This window comes from Barbatula barbatula (assembly GCF_947034865.1).
Source record: "Barbatula barbatula genome assembly, chromosome: 3".
NCBI classification, from domain to species: Eukaryota; Metazoa; Chordata; class Actinopteri; order Cypriniformes; family Nemacheilidae; genus Barbatula; species Barbatula barbatula.
In genome coordinates, this window is record NC_136764.1 from 15,409,775 (window position 1) to 15,431,045 (window position 21,271).

General features: G+C 38.2%; 1 protein-coding gene across 13 annotated transcripts in view; it reads right to left on the reverse strand.

The window, feature by feature from the left end:
* The window catches only part of dlg1b (discs large MAGUK scaffold protein 1b), an 82,445-nt gene that overhangs the window by 32,988 nt on the left and 28,186 nt on the right, over window positions 1-21,271 (reverse strand). For 7 of the 13 annotated variants that reach the window (XM_079453170.1, XM_079453168.1, XM_079453165.1 and 4 more), the window contains exons 4-5: window positions 7,002-7,169; window positions 674-790 (exon numbers count right to left, since the gene is read on the reverse strand). In XM_079453170.1, the coding sequence (XP_079309296.1) occupies window positions 674-790; window positions 7,002-7,169 (285 nt within the window). The remainder of the gene's footprint in view (window positions 1-673; window positions 791-7,001; window positions 7,170-21,271) is intronic. The other 6 variants (XM_079453162.1, XM_079453161.1, XM_079453159.1 and 3 more) reach the window with 1 other exon arrangement.

Genomic DNA, 21,271 nt, shown 5'->3' on the forward strand with positions numbered 1-21,271 from the left:
TTTTGAATCGCCACAAAGGATCAGGACCTGCTTTTTTACAGTATAGTGTCCCCGTCATTATACTGGAGCATTAGGACCCACACAGACCACAGTGTGAGCACTCGCTGGCCTCACTAACACCTCTTCCAGCAGCAATCTAGTTTTTTACCCAGGTCTCCCATCCAGGTACTGACCATGCTCAACCCTGCTTAGCTCCAGTGGGCAACCAGTCTTTGCCTACAGGGTGATATGGCTGCAGGGTCATAGCACAAAATCCACAAAAGCCATGCGCTATAGAAGCAGAGGAGCATTCCACGGGTGACAACATGCACCAAATGAATGCAACATCAACAGCGTTCGCCCCTAAAAGACACAGCCAGACAACTGTTGCATTTAATACATGGTGATAGTTTTAGACGTTACATATACAGATTCTAGAGGGGGTACATATTATGATTGGGGTGATATCACATTGTTGCGCAAGTATTAAGCAAGCCTGCTAAAAGATATAGGACTCATCGTGAAGCTGAATCAATCTCGCTAATCACATAGAGATGACCAACACTAGACCACACATTACTGACAGCCATATGACAAACACAGAATTGGCAGGCTGCAATTTGGCTGCACTTAACTACCAGTAACAGACAGATATGGCGAATGCTGCTTGCCATGTTTGAGGCATGACTGTTACCTGGACGGTCACAGGACTTTGAGGGTATGGGTTGGAGAGGGGAGTAAGTGGAGGAGGGGTACTCTCCTCATTCACTACAGTAGACGGCCCATCGAAGATGCATTCCAACGATTCAACCTAAAGAAGGGCATTGAACTCAGCGTATAACAATACAGACTTGACTTGGGTTAAAAGTGTCTATAAGAAGCAAATTAAATAATGTCTTAAAACTTACACTAGTAGGCTTCCTACCCACTGTACACAGCATTTTGGCGGTCTTAGGTGATAAAAAATAACTAAAAAACCATCCTAGCCAAAATGTATCATATGATACGCAAACATGCCTTGGATATTCGAAAATGCTGTGAAGGTAGGCAGGAGAGTGATAAGGACAAACCACAGACTTAATATATCACTGAGATGGAAATGCTAATCCCACAAGGGAACTCTGTGGACTATTATGGCTTTTATAACATACAAAAGACAAACTTACGCCATAACATCAATGTAAATACATTAATATATGAACATACTTTTGTGAGTGAATGTCAGTCTTGAACTTTACCAGATCAGGAAAAAGAATTTCTGTTTATACACCACCCTTAATATGAGCTTGACCGGACTAAACCTGCAATGATTTCAGTATAACACTAGGTGGCAACAGAGCACTCCGCTGCTGTCAGGGGTAAAGAAATAAACAAATCTAAAACATACTCCCTCACAAAGTTATTATATCACTTTGTCTTGTAGCTATACTGTACATGCATTTGTATGACAGTAGTAGCCTACTGCATCGCACGAGTTAAGAATTAACGTAATGTTATTGTCTGCATATAATTATTGTTACAGTTATCTAAAATCCTGACTGTCACAACAGTCTGGGCCATAACCGTGTTGACTTGGTGAAGGTGTCTGAGATGGATGACAGGTTGTGAGGTGAGCTTGAGGAATAAAAAGGCACAGATTTAAGTATGAGCAGTAAGTAGTGGCAGACGCTATTTGTCATCTATGTGTGTGCTGTTGGCATTGGCTCAGATCAGGACTGAGGGAAAAACTGCGAGGTCATAAGGGTGCAGAAGAACACCACAGGCAGGGGATGAGTGCTCGTAAATGTTCATGCATGTACCAATTCCTGTTTCTAAATATAGTCCGAGGAAACTTTTTGTGCCTTTTTTCAAAAAGGGCAAGTTTTTGAAAACGCCGGCCTTACAATTTCCGTATAAACTGTGAAGGCTACGTTTTCAAAAACTATACGTGTTCAGTCTGTAGGCATGCATAAGTATTCCCCAAACAATTATGGCGTCTCCGTGCTGCTTGGTTGTGCAGCGTGACATACCCATTATGATTTCTCCAGCACCACTACATCCAGAGACATAGTATTTATATACACAAACTATAAATTAGGGATATCAATAATTTAATATTATAATATTTGAGCTTATATAAAAGGAATTGGTTTCTTTAAATTAAGTTAATAATGTTTTATTTAGTCGCAATTTCACATCAAGCTTATAATTATCATTACATATTCATAATGCATTAATATTATATCCTGTATATAGGTTTTTCTAATGTTGAAAAAAGAAAAAATACATAAAAACTGCATTAAATCCTGCTCGGAACGGCATAATACAAAAAGAAACCGCCAAAACAAAACGTATTTTGACAGTCTGTGATATATGGTTATCCTGTTTATTTAGCTTTACATGTTCTTAATAAGAAAAACAATCAAATAGGTCTATTTTACTCTGGTTCAACACGCTGAGGGTTAACAAGCCCACTGGGGAGAAAACGTGCTGCTCTTCTCTTACTCCCGGTAACAAAACCCAGATCTGACAAGAATATCTGGCTTAATTGTTTATAATGTTGATAATAAATAAAGAAAACGGGCTTGATACCAGTCGGCATGACTGTTAAGATCCTAAAAAATACCCCGCAACAAAGATAGACCCAATGTAGTGCTTGTTTTCCTTTTTTTACATGACCGTCATCTGAGGAAGATATTTCCTGCTGATCAGCACCGCATATAAATATTGTTTTCTTTATTGTTCACGGTCAGTGTTTGTCTTGTTTAGCTTTGCATTGCATTTGCATCAATAAATAAGGTCGGGCTATTTATTTCAACTAAGGTAAGGAATCACAGCGCGTTCTAAAACAAACAAAAAAGCACCCAGCAAATGTATTCACATGCTGTAACTATTGACCCTATTTGAACTTCTAGAAGGAAAATTCAGGCTTTTAGGTATGGAAAAAGGTGCCAGTCTTATTTTAAGGTCATATTCATTATCATTTGTATCAGTGAAATGTACATTTTCATGTATTAAGTTTGTTGAAATTAGCTTTACTTCATATATTTTGAATGAACAAATATGAATATACTAAGAACAACCACTACCACAAGTTAATGGTAATACATTCATTATTGTTAATCATTTAATATTACATTGGTTTTTTATACCTGATGTAAGTAATGTTACAGAATTCTGTGGCTTATCAATTTAAAAAATTTTAATACGTAGAGTTTCTTTATAGAGCAAAAGCGCCATTCACTGGCCTGGCATGCAAAATACAGCGTTTTTACTTGTTTTCCTAGATCCATGTAAATTCAGATCGTTTTGAAAACGCTGTGTGTAGCGGAAACATTTCAAAAACTTTTTAGTTTTCTCAGCCTCTGTCTGAACACAAGGACCCTGTTGGCATGCAGTTAGCACTGGCTCTGGATTCTCATTACATCAAGTACCATTAATGGAACACAAGGAGCCACCAGTCTAATAGGGATGAGTGTTTTAGCATAAACAAAACCAATTTAGATGTTTTCTAGAATTTTACAATATTTATCTCAATTGCCCTGAAAATCCATTAAGTTTAAGTTTTATTGATTTATTATTCATTAAAAATTTTGTAATTTAAAAACATTTCCAAACAGGCATTGAAGCACCTTTTTAAAATGTTACATGTAACCGAATAGGATTTTTGCCAAATACTAGCTTTATATAACCGATATGTAAGCTCCCTGATCACCATTATCCTTTTTCAGGTGAAGTAATATGCTAGATGTTGCCTCATATTTTTGTTTTATGTTTACAGGAATTAAACTTAAAAAAGTAAGTGCTGTCGTATTAAATGCTTTGGACACTGCTTCTCCACAAATAGCCAAATTTTCATTGTTTCAACTGTCATAGTAATTTCAATCACAAAAGGCGGGCGTACACGGTGCGATTTTTGCTGTCGTACGAGTTCGCATGTTGGTTTATCTATCTGAAGTTGACCAATCACGAACGAGGAAAACCACAGAAGAAGATAGACAAAGATGGCAGCGCCACAGCGAATGTGGACTATTGAAAAAGAGGATAAACTCGCCGAACTCTGGCAGGAACAGCGAGCGCTGTATGATGTTTCCAGCAGCGTGTACCATGACAGGGTCATCCGTGATGATATTTTACAGCGGATCGCCCAAGAGCTACATTTATCAGGTGAGATATTACCTAGCTATAGTATACAACTAGGCTTTTTATTTCTCTCTCTCTCGCATGCACGCACGCACACACACGGTTTACGGGGACTCTCCATAGACGTAACGGTTTTCTATACTGTACAAACTGTATATTATATCCCCATACACTACCTCTACCCATCACGAAAAAGATGTAGGTTTAAAATTTCAATTAACAGCATAGACAGCATAGTTACACAGAATAATTTAACGTTGCTTTTTTTCTGGTATTGTTTATACAGTACAAGATGTCCAAACAAGAATGGCCACGCTCAGGACACAATTTGGGGTAGTGGCTTTAAACAGCCAACAGCCAGGCAGAAGTGGATATTACAACATTTGCAGTTCCTGAAGCCATTTGTCTTGCAGAGAGCAAGTCAAAGTAGTTTGGAAGTAAGTAGATTTACTAAGGAGAGAGAAAAATGGGAGAGAAAAATAAATAGCAAGGGAAAAAGATATATAGATGAGGGTAACAGGAGGACAGAGTAGGATAAATTAAGAAGATAGTGGGAACAGGGAAGGCAGTTATCATTTTAATTGTTGCATCTTTTACAGCTTGAAGACGACACTAATGCTCAAGGAGGAGCAGATAGTCATATGGAAAATGACACTGATCTGTCACCTGGTTTAGAGCAGAGTTCTTGTGAAAAGGAACAACCTGCCTCTGGACCACCTGCCTTTGGAAATCCATCGCGTCAGGCCAAGTACAGGCTTCAGAAAAATGACAACATCGAGCAACAAAAACTTGCAATACTCAATAAGGTTGCAGATCGAATTGCTAATAGAGAGGAAAAAGGGGAGTATTCTTTTGGGAAACAGGTTGGGGAGGAACTTGGCCGAATTAAAAACCCTGCTCTAGTACTGAGATTAAAAAGAGCTATAATGTCTCAGATTTATGATGCTCAAGAAAGTGAAATTTCTGTGCATCCTATGCAAACTCATCCAGGCTTCCCCATGTCTGGAAGTTACTTTTCTCCCCATCCTACATGCGTTCCTAATCCACCATCCGCAGCATCTACACAACCCCCACGCCCCTTAATATCTCGGCCAAATTACACATTAATGCATCAGCTAGATGATACAGGGTGCAATCAACTACAAGACCTGTAAAATTGTACAATTTTGTTGCCATTGTTTTGGCTAGAGTGCTGTTCAAAAATGTTGTGGGCAACACAGAAAGAGAGAATATCTTAATTTTTGATTGATGTAATTTTATTTAATTTTTATTGGGATTTTTGTTTTTGAATTATTGCAATTTGTGATCTTTAATATTTTATGTTTCACTAGTTCAAAATGTTCGACATGTTAATGTTTTGTAACATATTCGTTTTATAGAACATGCTGCTAATAACAAAAATAAAAAATAATAATGAAAACATAAACAATTTTTTTTTCTTTTTTAGTTTATCCGTAACACATACTGATCTTGCCATGGTACACAGCCAGCTGGGGAGACAACGTATTCTTTAACATGGTCACGTTGCTCTTTGGCAGCTATTGTTGGATTTTGATCTCCTCGCATGTTAACTGACTGCAGGGTTCTCTCTTGTCTCCATGCCCCATCGTGGAACTGATGGTTCTCATCCTCCCAGTCAGTGTATCCAGGTGGAAGGTAGGCATCTGATTGCTTGTGACGTAAGAAATTGTGAAGGCACAGTGCAGCCAAAGTGACTGTAACTGCTTTGTCAGGATTAAGGCAGATGGTTGTGCGGAACACCCTGAGGCGGTTTGCTAGAATTCCGAAAGCATTTTCCACAACACGTCTTGCACGGGATAGCCTATAGTTGAAAATGCGTTGTTCAGGCTGTAGTCGTCTGTGAGGGTAAGGCTTCAGCAGGTAATTTCTCAGTGGGTAAGCTTCATCTCCAACAAAACAATATGGCATGATAATGTTGGTGTTTGGTAGAGCCTCAGCAGGAGGAAGGTTTAATTTTCTGTCATCCAAGGCAGCTCGCAAATAACATTTGTTAAAAAAATATATAAAAACGACGTTACTATATGCACAAACTTGCATGACTTCCGACCATCAGAATTCGCACCGTGTATGCCCGCCTTAACTCTAATTTATTTGCAATTAAAGGTGCTATTAATGTCACATTATACAAAGATCAGGTGCGAAACTGGACTACTGGTGAATTCTTCATAAAACTTGAGCCAAAATGACTGACTAAAATGAGCATTAGCAATTATCTTGAAACTTATGAAAATGTTAAGGCTTGTTGACACCGGGGCGATAATCGCACACGTTTATCGTCAACGTTTAACGCCTCGTGACTTAACCAAGGGTGTCAATGTGAGTGTGCACACCGTCGCGCAAAATGCCACGAGTAAAAGCGTACGCTCTTTTTGTTTGACGGGTCTCATTAAAAACTGGCAGGGAGAGAGAGATCAATCAGCCCTAACCTGATGTTTACAATACATGTTCGTAACATTATATTATTAAATTATAAACCACTTTAAGTGCACTACATACATCACACATTTTTTTATTTTATTCTATCCCATTTTATTTTTTATAACTATATTATCTTTATTTTGTTTGTTTACATATTGCACAATTTGTACGCAGACCAGAGAGAGAGAGAGAGAGAGACAGAGAGAGAGAGAGAGAGAGAGAGAGAGAGAGAGAGACAGAGAGAGAGACAGAGAGAGAGAGAGAGAGAGAGAGAGAAAGAGAGAGAGAGAGAGAGAGAGAGACAGAGAGAGAAAGAGAGAGAGAGAGGGCTGAGGCATACAGAGTTAAAACAAACAGCATGGCAAGGAAGAATTCAGACAATGATGTGATGGACAACATGGCAAATGTTGAAACAGGTAAACTAAACTGCCAATCCATATGTCAATGCTTGTGGGGCTTACCTTCATTGGGGAGATATGTGCCTGTGCCACGTAGCCATGGACATTCTCAATCTGGGAGAGGTTTTTCTCTGCCACTTGGACCAGCTCTGGCCCAGGAGCCTCATCAGTAAGCTGGGGTGAACTCTGCTCCTGTGGAGATCCTGTGTCTTCATCATGCTGCCTGTACTTCTGCACAGAACAATAGACGTGTCAGATAAAACAACTGAGATTTGAAAATTGGATTTACAGATTAGAGAATTTTGTTTTATTCTCCTTGACAACTGGTAAAGATATTAGATGATAGAAATAATATGACAGTCTGAAAGAATCTCCACACATTTCATCTTCTTTCTTACATTCATGATTAAAACTACAACAAGTGCAACAAGCATTGGGAAGGCATTTCATTTAAAGAATGACAGATACTATAATCCTTAAATGTATGGAAATCTTTGACTGAAAGTTAAAATGAGTTGAGTATCTTTATGACTGTCTAACAGAAAACCGTATGCTTCACTTTATTTCAGTGACAGCAAATAACACCAAGATATGCTGTAAACAGGAAATTGTTTATTTAACTGGTAAACAGATGTAGTTACAAGAAATGGGCTGCCAGAGGCTAAATAAACTGATAAAGGTCAAATAAGCCAAAACGAAACTTCCAAATGAGGGTGAGTCAACGATTTCTGGATTTAACCCCCAATAATGAATCCAGAACCAATTCATAAAATTACACATAAAATGTAAATGTTTTGGGTTTGGCTGAATTCACACAGACTAAAACATTAAGAAGGTGGTTCCCCTGCCTCCGTAATACAGTGGTATCTGCTTACACAGAAAGGTAGCTGAGGGGTTGTTTCCACACAGGCAGAGGATGGCCACAGTCGCTATGGCAACAGGTTTATCAGACACTGACTACTTCCCACTATAGGTGAACCTACTGTATGATTCAACCACTCTTATTTAAAGCTGACACCAGGCTTATTGGACCGACTCTCACCAGCTGTAAGCATTTGCATAATGTATAATCATCAGTGAGAAGATTTGCATTTGTGCTCCTGGCAATATGTGTGGTAATGCTAACAAATACCATAACCATCTCTTTTTTGTCATCATGAGTTTTTTCAACTACATAATCTTCTCAACCTTTTTACTTGTATAGGCCTACGTGGGATGTGTCACCTTCAATGGAAGTATGTTCGGACATGACAAACGGCACATTTAAGATGCAGTGTGAAGTAAAAAACAACTAAACAATGATCTACATTATGGGCTGCTCTGTAATATACTTTGATTTGAATAGGTATCCACGCCTCAATGGGAATACTGAAATAAATCAACTTGATGCATACACAGACTAGAAGAACAGCAAATTTGGTGCATTGAATAATTTGAAGTAAGTGGAATGCTATTTTCTTAACACTTTTAATACCTCAAACTTACAACTGTAATATTTCTGTAATAACTGACATTAAGAAACCAAACACGGTGACTGAGCCTTGTGAACAATGAAAAGTCGGCTTTCTAAAATACACATCTTTTTAATGTATGTGCACAGAGCTCAGGGGGTGTTGCTTTTCTCTTTACAATACGTTATACAATGCTCCCCGAACATCACTAAATGGTTACATCGATAAGACTAGCAGAAAGAATTCCTATCATTAAGATTGTTTTGTAAGTGTTCAGTGTGTAGAGCAGGTGGGAGGAAGCACATGATAGAAGGGGAGAACTCTCAGTCTTCCCTGATGAGCACAGAAGGAGGAGGATCTCCTGGCAACCACGACCACTCACTATTGAGTCATGGTCCTCTGTGGCTGAGGTAGGCAGCTCTCTATTCAATCTGAGGCTTTTATGGGACACACCTGATACACCAGCACTGAGGACTGGAATCCCAATTTTAAAAGATCCCAACAGCCACAGCTCAACATCAGGCTGCACACTGCAATGACTTGCTATGTTTTTTTTTACCAAGATAAAACATAACTTCTAATAGACCTCTGCCAAGAATAAAAACGTTGAGAAGGGTTGGGTATTGTTTGAATTTCTTTTCGATTCCGATTCTGCTTATCGACTTCAATTCTTATCGATTCCTTATTTCCATTCCCTAGTTGAAGTAAAACATTTAGATATCAACCTGTATGGTCATTTAGCCATTTGGTCCAATCATGAAACATCTGATACGTCTTAAACAACCTAAACAATTATGTACAACCTTTTTCGCACAGAGAACCTATTTTAACTGTTGGAAAATTAAGGTGTTATTGGTGATACTGGCTGGTGGGATGTTGCTTATGAGTAGGCATGCCCAGTGCACTGAATACTGAAATAGGGAGCTGATTGATAAAAACAGAGTGTTTCCCCTACTATTACATTGGGGGCGCCTCCAACGCCACCCCACCCCTCTTGAAAGTCAAGTTAATTTTATTTCCTATATAGCGCCAGATCACAAGAGAAGTCTTTTAAGGTTAACATGCATATTCCTTGTTCTTTTATTTTAACAAACTAAATAGCATTATGGTATTTTTTTATTTACACGGCGGCATGTAATTTCTGTTTCTACATGGTCACTAGTTCACAGTTCTCTTCTGCTCTCCATATCAAGTTCCGCCCTGATTATCTGTGCATACACACACAGATATGTGCGTGCACATACACAGGTAAGCACACTCCCACCAGCAGACAGAGAGCGCATGTCAGAAAATATTTCACGTCAACCACCTGCAAACCAGATACAAATGTTTGCGTTTTATATACGCTCCCAGGATGGTGAAAATGACAACATTTGCTTTCCTGCTCTGAGACTACAGAGAAGACGCACCCATTGCCCCTGAAAAGCAGCAAAAGTTCAGTCACCACCTGATGACAGGTTTTCACCAAGCTGGGCTTGACATAACATAAGCAGGAACCATAAATGTACTAAACTACAAAAAATTACTAAGGCACGATCAAAATATTAAGGATTCTATAACTTAAAAAATAAATCAATTTCTGTCCTAAAAAACACAAGACATTATTCCACTAAACGTGTACTGTACAGAATAAGATTTTTCCTAGTTGAGAATGCAGCTTTCATCATGTATTAGTTTGCAATTTAAGAAAAAAGTTAAGTTAAGAAGTTCTAAATGTTTCTCTAAAGGTCTCTTGCAAATTACACTGGCAATATCCCACTCACTAGAACGTAAGCTCATCCTTTAGGATTAGGATAAAGACATTCAGTAAACAGAATTATTTTGTCCTCCATTATTTTAGGGAGGGATCCGGTGTCACTGATGTAACAATAAGACAACAGACGATAATTGATTTAAGTCTTGGAACACCTAACGTAAAATGTCGTTAACTTCTATCTTTTGCGATGTCCTAACAGCTGTGAAACACAAACAGCGCATCAATGTCCGCTAATGTCGTTAATGACGTAATCACTCATTTGAACCAATTCATTTTGTTGAAACAACTCAGATGTCAAACACTGAACTCACGATACTCTCTGTCTGAACCCATCAAATCAGTCACTCAAAACACCTCAGAACATAAGCGTACTTTTACGAGAGTGGTAAATAAGATTCAGTATTACTAATTTATTTATGACAATACATATATAATAATTTAGTTCTGAGTTACTTTTGAGTTTTGAGCTGGCTAATTGTATTTCATTTTATGTGGTAAAAATAAAGGCCAATGGCAAAATTACAGCTTTTTGCAAAGAGGGCAATAAAGGAGAATTGTGAAGAGTGACAGGTTATATAAGTGTCAGATCATTTCATAGCCAATATATACTTGAATATAAAACTAAATAAGAACTGTATAAAATAAAAAATACAAAGTTTCTTGGGATTTATTGGGCTCGCAAGTGTTAAAGCGCAAATATGAAGCGGTCTATTGTCATTATGATTTCTATAAAAATTTGAAAGTGGGTCGCACCAGTGCAACCAGTGGGAAAAATGTGTCTAATTTTTTTAGAAATCATAATGACCTTAAGTTGATGAATTGTTCTGTAAATTTGTCACTCTGTCTTTTAAAATATTCGGCAATAGACCGCTTCATATTTGCGCTTTAACACTTGCGAGCCCAATAAAACCAAAAAGAAACTTTGTCTAGAGCCCTGTTTATTTGTCTTTTCTTCACAGCAGCGATAAAACGCCCCTATACATATTAAATGTGAGCTCCTAGTAAATGTTGAGTTTAAATTTACAATTGATTGTAACGATTACATATAATGTGCCTTATCTCAACTACAGTCTTAGATTTACATTTATACATTTGACAGACGCTTTAAGCGACTTTGTTGCATTATACTATACATTTGTTTCTAAGTATGTACAATCCCCTGGGATCGAACCCACAACCTTGGCCTTGCTACTGCCATGCTTTAATCACTGAGCTACAGGAAAGCTCTAAATGTATTCATTAACAAGTACACAGTACTGCAGTTAAACATGGTTAAAGCGACCATACAGTATGATAACACGGCACTTCCCGAAACTAAATGCTTGCACAAGCCCCTGGTCCAAGTGTTGAAGGACAATAAATTGGAAATGAGTCTAAAACAAAATCTGGGGTGAAATGAAAAGGGGATTTATTCCATCTGTGTGATCAGATGCTAAAACTGTGCTGTCAATCTAACAGTCTAGAGGGCAGCATCCAGTATAAGCCCCTCTCTGGAGCTATTACTTTTTTATAGGACTCTTCCTGTCATCAAGGTTTAACATGCTGGTTTCCTTTCAGATGTGCTGGTTATGAAGTAGCATGCATTTATCCAACCAAACAAGTTATCTTAAAAGTCAAATAAACAAACAAAGCAAGGAGATTCTCGTAAGCAGTCGACCAGAGAAACAGAAATCTACAGAACAAAGGGGAAGAAGTGCATGAAGGGTACTAAATTAATTTCTTTGCCACATTTTGTTAATGGTGGATAAATAAATACAACTTTAATGGCAATGTAACTTATATAGTATAGGTTTTTTTTGCATTATTTAAATGACAAAATATGATATTGCCTATGTAAAAATATGATTATTTAGTGGTCTCTTGCACATTGTATTTTATTTACTCACAAATTCAAATTTTGCTACTCTGGTGCTTGAGAAGTTTTTTATTCTAACTGTCTGTTCGTAAAAGTTAACTGTGCTGATGTGTTGCTGATAAATGGGGGTATATAGCTAAGTCTAGCCATTGTTAAATTGAAGAATCAAGACAAAGTGACAGAGACAAGGAGGCAACCAAAGCTATCATAAACTCCTATCTTCTTTAAGAATTTAAAAATAGAAGCTGTACATTCAGCCAGTGTGTTCTGGGACAAAGGAGAATTGACTAAGAAATTTGTATTAAGGAGAGCAGCAGTTAAAAGGCAAGAAAAGGCTCTCTCATGCATCACTGTCACACTGCTGTTTTCACCTCCAGTTTAAAAATGCTTTGAACAAAACTGATTTTTTATTGTAAACAATTCTACGCACAATAATCTTGCTCTATTTCAGGATTTCACAAAAAGATTAACACGTTCGCGAGAGCTCACTCACTGAGATCAAATAAATTAATAATGAATTCTAATTGAACATCAATCCCATGCAGAGCAGATGACATGTAATCTTATGGGTTGAGCATTACGGATTTGAGAGGTTAATGCCATCATTCAAGATGGCATCGGACACCATACAGCAACACACGGACAGCAATCACGCCACAAGCCAAAAGGTGCCAAATGTTATTACAATAATATACTTCTAGTTTAAGTGACTAAATAATCATTTGAATTAATAACACAAAATCATCAGGCATAAGGGTGAGCAAAATTGAAATATTTGAGTGTGGTTAGAGTTTTTATTTAAAGAGTGCAAAGATTTCTCAGCACTGTAACATTTCACAGTATCACTCCGCTTGTCTGGGTTTGTGCCATTCCAGACAAGCTGTCAGTCAACGTGTTGCTCAGCAACACAAAACGGTTGATACTGCTTTGACATCTTGTGAAACTTTGAAGCGCCGGAAAAGACTAAACAAAAACACTAGCCACAGTATTTATAACATTAGAACTGATTCATAAAATGATATCTCACTTAAATTCATCTTGTATGACATTTAAGGAACAGTTCACCCAAAAATGTTAATTATGTCATCATTTACTCACCCTCAAGCTGTTCCAAAACTGTATAAATGTCTTTGTTCTGATGAACACAGCGAAAGATATTTGGAAGAACGCTTGTAACCAAACAGTTCTTGGTCACCATTGCATGCTTAATAAATATCTTTGTTCTGTTGTAGACAGAAGATATTTTGAACAATGTAGGAAAGCAAACCGTTTTGGGCACTTTTTGACCATTGTAATTTTTCCTGCTTTGGTTGTCAATGGTGAGAACTGTTTGGTTACACGCATTCTTGCAAATATCTTTCAATGTGTTCATCACAACAAACTAATTTATACAGATCTGGAACAACTCAAGGATGAGTACATTTTTTTTTCATAATTTTAAACATATTTAAATTGAGAGTAGTCAAGCTACAGTCTCTACCTATCAATGTATATGATGAACCAATGCACAAATCGAATATCGTACGGAATGACATTTAAGGTTCAGTCCAATGGATCAGTATAAACATGAAGGTGTTTCAAACATGTCATTCTGCGTGTGAATCCAGTGAAATATTTAATCGGGAAGTTCTTCATGTTGTGTTAATGCCAGATCTAACATAATACTGTGACACATTCTTATTAAGCAGCCACAGGCTTTACCCTTAGCTAATACAATGAAATGCATGCAATCTCCATCAGTGTAAAAAGAGTGCTTACTGGATAGCAGAGAGTGTTAACTAGAGTCAGAGCAGAGATAAGCCAATGACTGATTAAAAGAGAAAGAGCCGTCAAATTGGGGAAAGACATCACAGGCATATGCCCTGACAGCAGGATGCTCAAAGTGCTTTAATACCACCAGCCAAACACTTCCATCTACTATATATAGACTATATATATCCCTACTTTTATCTATAGAGGAGCTCTCTAAGACAACTCACTTAACTCATCAAGTTAAATATACATGTGGCTTGCAGTTCCGTATCTCTTCTCTTTCTTGCAGCTGGTGAAAATAAACTGTTGCCAACAACTGTTGGATACAGGATATACTCTTGCCACCCACCTTGCATCCAAACATGAGCGAGATGGTGCTGTTCGTACAGGCCACTTTACAATGGCACAGCATGGGCGAGAAACAGTCCAACTTCCTGATGCTGGGTGACATTTTCTCACCGCTATTGCAGCTGAGCTGCTCGGCCACAGAGGAGCCGGAGAATCGCCTCCTCGAGCGATACTTGCTCCTGCCTCTCCGGCCACCTCCTGCTCCAGCACCTCCCCCTGCACCTCCTCCTCCTGCGGCCCCTCCACTGCTGCTGCTGCTGCCCGCTCTCACCATCCACCCTCATTCCTTGTCTCACTCCATCACGCCAGGGAAAGGACAGCCAGTCTGCTTCCTTCATCCAGCGAGTTGTCCACACTTCCCCCTCTCCGTCGCCGCTGCTCCCTTCTTCCGAGGCCTCTCGGTCTTCTGCTTTACTTTCTCACAATGGAAAATGCCTTTCTGTCCTCCTACTGGTCTTCTACGCTCCCTTCTGCACCTTCTTGACAGGCGATCTCACATCTGTTGGTCACAGTGGATATGTTTACACAGAGGCCCCGTTGGAGCCATGAAGTGTGCCCGACCGAGTATACGTCCAGCTTTCAGCTCCTTCAGTTAAAGCTTGTCCATCATGCAAGACGCGCATCAGGCAGCCGGGTCTTTTCCAAAAGAGGGATGAAGAATGCCACAGCGAGCACAATGAGCAGTGAGAAGTGAGGAGAGCAAGAGAAGAGGAGGAGAGATGAGAGGGGAAGGTGGGAGGGGAAGCTAAAGCTTTTGCAGCGCGTGGGGTTTGTCACATGGGCTCAGTTAAACAGGAGTTGGGTTGAGATTCTCAGCGTGGGTGCTTTACGTCATTTAATGCATTGAGAGAAAAATCTGTAGCGGTTACCAGTGAGACGGAGGAACGGAAAACAGCCAAACTCATAGCCATCTATGGAGGAGGAGCGATAATGGAGTGACTTCCTGCACGATTGCACTGAGGAGAGAAACGGGGGGAGGGGGGGCTCGGAAACTAGCCAATAAGACCACGGAATGTCATTGGCAGCTGACTGGACAGTCTTGCTGTGACCTTTTTCATACGACATGGAGAATACAGTCTTTAGCGATACAAGAAAGCAAGCTTCATGTGCTCATTTAAGTCAATTATTCTTGTAATTTCCCTTTCATTATCTACAATAAGATGCCCGTGGAACAGTCAAACAAGACAAACCACTCAGGTCACTGGGCAGTAGGGCACAGTAACATGGGGGAGGGTCTCCAATGACAAACATCTATCCAATGACTTTGCTTCAGGAAAACAGCAGTCAAGCCAGAGGAGTTTTTAAGATCCACTTCATATTCGGTCAGCACAACACATAAATTGCATTATATTTGGCCAGTGCAGCAATATTACTATTAAAATATTATTGCAATTAGGATTTTTTTCCATAAGAAGTTTCTTTTCACACATATCTACACATTACAGGGAGTAAATGTTCATGCCATATATACTCCTAGCACCAGTTACACTATATAAAGTTACTTCGGTTATATGAGTGTCTCACTATTCAAGTGTGACTCAGATCCTGCCATTCCCGTTACACATGCGTCACTCAGCGCGAACATGCAACTAATGCTGACAAACATTATTCACGACTACAGATCATCTGAATCCACGCATGCTATGTCACAGAGATGATTATGACATACATCACTTTGAATAGCACAAATGTATTAGGGCTCTGAAATTATATCGATACAGCAAACTGTCGCAATATTTTTTTCAAAATAGTGTATCGATAGTCCAACCACTACTATCGATGGCCAGTGGTCCATACATCAAAGCGAGAGTGAGTCAACCCGTGGTAGGGGAAAGACACAGAGGTTTTTTTAATGGACAGACAATAAGGTAGGGATGTTTGCAAAAACAAAATTTTCTGTCTCAAGTTATTAAAATATTATGTCTCCTAAAATACAATCTAAATTATGAACGGAGTAACATCGACACTATCAAACTGACACAGAAAAGCAGTCAAAACAACCCTTACCAAAACACAATAGAAAATTAAATTGATATAATGTGATGGAGTCTATTGGTGGGATGTTAAATATTCCTCAAGTGGTCCACAGTTAATTGTATTTTCAGCTCTATTGTCTTTTTACATTTTTGAAAAAAAGTTTCGTATCGAAAACAGAGGTCGAGTTAACCGATTATGACAGATTTTTTACTAGCCTGTCCGTCAAAATGACAGACAATAAAAAGTCTAGCACAACCTCTGATCGAAATATATTGCAATTAATTGTATCATGACTTATCTATCATCAAATGTTTAGTCGCAAGGCCCTTGCCAATACACAGCCCTAAAATGTATAGTAAAATTCCCATTCCTTTAGATTTACAAGTGGAATTGAACACACAAAATTAAAAACCTTCACCCATAGATTCGCAAGACAAGAGTAAGAAAGGACTAGACATGTCATGACATTTTATGTCATGGCATTTTTTCTTTCATTAATGTCATAGGCCAAATTCCAACTTTTTAATGAATCTTGATGGGTGGCTTAGTCTGATCAGAGGTTTTTGACAGCACAGAGGGAAACTCCTCAGCAGGACAGCACATTAAGGCCCAATCCCATTTCTACCCCTTAACCCTAGACTTTTGGTATTCTCGGTTCTCTTTTGGTTGGGGTAGAGGTAATATAGTCCTTAAACTACGATTTTTCGGGACCTCACTTCAAACAAAGGGGTATGAAATTTTCCAACATGGCTGCTAATGTAAGTATATTGTAAGTAGTGCTGCATGATTAATAATATCCCAAACGCGATGTCAGGCTATGCAATTACATGACGGCAAAATGTTGCGATTATATTAAAGAAACAAGGGCATTCGTGGACGTAACAAGACATCCATCCTAAGAGATATTGGTCCATTTGTTATGCGAAAAATAACAAATCGTCTTCTGTGGCGGGTGTGCGTGTGCTTGGTCAGGTGACTTGCGGGTCTTGTGCAGTGTGGAGACGGGATAAATGGATGCAGAGCAGACTGACACTGAACTAGTGCCCAGAAAAAATGCTACCTCTGTTATTTGGCGATATTTTTGATTCAGGATATCAGACACTGAGCAGAGAGAGGTACTGTGCAGAATTAGCAAAGCTAAAGTTCTAAATAAAGTACTAAATAGAATATTTTAGAAAGGGGATTCAACCAGTTGGTTTAGTAACAACCATTTAAAGTAACAACAAAGATTATATCAGAGTGAACCACACATTTATATCCAGTTTCCTTTTCAAAAGAGTTCATACAAGTATATGTTACAATCTGCTTAAATGTTCGTTTGTTGGGATTATTTTCCTAAAAATGTGTACATCCGTATTTATGTTCTATTTGTTTTATTTACATGTATTGTTGAGAATATATATATATTAAATTAATTTAATTCAGTAATGCAAAGATGTTACTGCTAATTAATTTAAAACATTTTATTTCAATTTGAAAACTTTGTGCATTTCTAGCTTGAACTGTATATCTCAGTTGAGAAATACAAATTTCAGCATTTTCAGTTATCTGTGTGTGCATTTTCCTTGATAGCAACTAAGTTGACTCATTATACCCAGTTTATCGTAATCACAATCGCAATTTTTACCTCAATAATCGCAATGTGACATTTTCCTCAAATAGTGCAGCCCTAATTGTAAGCCATTATTTTTGGCTTTAATAAGGATTTAAACAACAAAAAAGCATCTTGTTTATGTTAAATTGGATGTTGTGTTCAGTTTCTTTTCTTGAATACTTGAAACGTTTATAAAAAGTCACTAGATTTTGCTAACGTAACCATTGCATGAAAGAACTGCAACATATACAAACTGCAAAAAAGTCATTGTAATCATGGCTGTCTCCAGAATGCAAAAGCTGCTTTTGACGAAAATGTCCAGGGTCACTGTTTAGGCTGTAATCCACGAAACTGATATGACTACTGCTGACATCAGCATCTTGGAAGTTTGTGATAAACATTGCCGCATTTCTGTAGGATCAGTGATGTATTATAATGACTTATGTCTGTGTTGTAGTGGTGTCCCATTTCTTAGGGGGATGTTTAAGCCCTTCCCATTGCGACTCTGTTTCAAGGGACGAGGGTTAGGTGAAGGGGTATAAAACAGTATTGGGATTGGTCCTAACAGAGCTCCATAACTGTTAATGAGGTGAAGTTGAAAGCACAGAAGATATGAAACAACTTGACATGAGAAAATTTGCTAACATCATCTGTGACAATAGTCTATGATTCACTGATTTCTATTTGAAGTATTTTTAATACCTTTTTATTTAAGGAACAATCTGTAACCACATAAAAAGGAACCACCAAAACTGCTAGAAATAGCAATCAAATTTAACCAAAGCTATTTCATCTGGGCAACTATGAGATTGTAACATTGGACACATTTTCATCATCATGATCTTGGCTTAGAATCCAAGTACATCTTGTATTCTGGCTGAAGCAGATCTTTTTCTGAAATGCACTTTCATTTAGGTTGTGACTATGGTACAGACTGTTTTAGGCTGCGTTGTAAGCATTGTAAGCATATGTTGATCGTAGCTCCATTGGTGACCATGGTTCTAAGTTCGTTTTAAGGTTACAATGCATTTGGGAAGGCAGCCTTGGTTGTTGGATGGGGTCTGCTTCCTTACAAAAAATAATACATATTAGTTTCAGCCAATAATGAGCATCTATGAACTTCCTCTGAAGCCTAATTTAGCAGTGCCCTTGTAATCACTACCTCAAAACTGTCAAAAAGCAGACTTAATATCTACCCTCCATTCTGACCAAATTTACTGTTAATCAAATTCTTGTTTCAATCACATTCTTATTTTTACATGGTGAGCCAGACATCACAGAACTAATCATGGACTTTATTGCAAACCTCCGCCTCCATGGATGTCAGTCTGTGCTAGATCTGCAGTGGGGGCGGTACTGTGCCCACAAGGATGCCTTTGGGGAGTGCAAATTAAATGCAAACAGCTCCCCCCTGTGGACTAAATCTATACTGCATTAACCAAATGCAATGTGTTTGGGATTTGCATATATTGTCAGACTATTACATGACATGCACTGAGCCTTTCTCAGACAACACAGAGAGATTCTGAGCCAAACAGGTTTAAAAAAGTGCTGCTAAATTAGTTTTTTGTGGTCTGTGTGCAGCATATATGACCACACCGAGCCTTTATTAGCATCATCTGATGTTAATACATTTTTTGCAAAAAAAGTACATCATTAGTATGTAATACTAAAATGCCAACAAACTAACAAAGCTGTTTGATTATCAGAAGTTTCAACTGCTTTCTTGAGGAAAAACAATGACGTTTTAAATTTGCAACACTGTCCTAAAGTAAGAATAAAACCTCCATGTGACTGATCCACAGGTAGTGGAGAGACAAAGCTCTACAATTCCTATTCTGCTAACTGTGGGGCTTGGCTGAAATCCCATGACAGATCACCCAATTACTCTGTTTGTGATCCCTGTGGAAGTGTCAGCATCACATGAGACTCCTCATCCCAATCCACTTACATGACACATACAACAGCCCTCTGGTAAACAAAGCAAAGGAAAGCGTCCCTCTTCTTCAGTCTAATCAGGCTAACACTGCATGTTGAATAGTATGAAATAGTATTGAAAAGAATTGGTTTGCTTAAGGAAAATTATCAGACAAGGGGTCGATACATGAATACCATAATTCATAAGAGTATTACTGAACAACCACTTTAAATATTTGTATAGAATTTTGTCTAGCATCTTTTTGGTTAAAACCATCATATATCACAGATTATTTTTGAGGACTGATTCATCAAATTGCCTATTGGCCGTCTTTGGCAACATCAATTTTATATTCATTATTTACAATTTTCCTCAAACATTCTATTTCTGGTTTTGACCATCACATTTTCATGATCTTTACTACAAGCCAAATGCAACACAGTCACTATAAATCTCTTAAACATCTGAACTAAAGCAATAAATTGTAACATATACAGGTCTGTGTATTTTCAGGACAGTTTGCTCCATTGGCTATTTACTCTACCAGCCTTTAACCTGGTTTTATCTTTTCAATAAATAAAAGACTGACCCCATCGGAGCTGACCACCAGGTTGTTGGCCCCAAACTCTATATTTTTAGATAAAACAACATTGTTTTCTAGCCTGATATCTCTGAGCAACAAAATACATAATTCACCAAAGAATGCAACTACAGACCTCAACTATATGGTACTGTGTAGCACTTTGGATTAATATAAAAATAACATTTATGGTTGTTTGCAAATCATTTACTATTAATGTTGTGAGACCACTCAAAATATTATTACTCCAAAAAATATAAACTGAGGTATAGTTTATTTTCTGCTTTGGAATCAATTAAATATTTCTGCAGAGTTAGTCATAGTCTGGCAGATGAAATGTAATATATTTGACAGAAGTGATTAGAGCAGACTGTTATGGTTTAGATCAGAGCCAACGAGTCATTAATTTGTGTGGATGGAGATAATGTGTAGAATGACATTTGATTGATGCTATGTTATAACAATTCTCACTGAGCCCTACTAAACAATATTTAAAGAGCTTATACACATGCTCGAATGAGTTAAAATTGTTGTGTCAATTTATTTCCCCGGGCCAGTGAAAGTGTTTGCACAGATCTTTTAACAGATATTTTACAGTTCTTTGGCACTGCCGAGATTACCGGGCCTGCAGATTTATTATAAAAACCTTTTAGAAGGTATATTGCCTAATAAATAAGCATTAAAGGGGTCATATGACACGGCTTAAATTAAAATTATCGTTTGTTTTAGATGTAATGTATTTAACATTTAAGGTTAAAAAAAGCTCTATTTTCCACATACCATGAATGTTTGTATCTCCATTTTGCCCTGTCTCTGAGAAACGCGCAGATTTTTACAAAGCTCATCGCTCTGAAAGGTGTGCTATGATTGGCCATTTAACCAGTGTGTAGTGATCGGTCGAATACTGCAAGCATGGGACAGAAATGTAACGCCTTTTACCATATTTGGAACATCAGGATCCAAAGAAATAGTAATGACGGGTCCACCGTCCTTAATTGCATATATTTGGGCAGTCTTAGTCAAATCGTATCACAAACTGACGTAGGTTTGTGGGGGTGTGGTTACACGAGGTGTTTCAAGCAGGTCTGGGTGTGCATTCGTG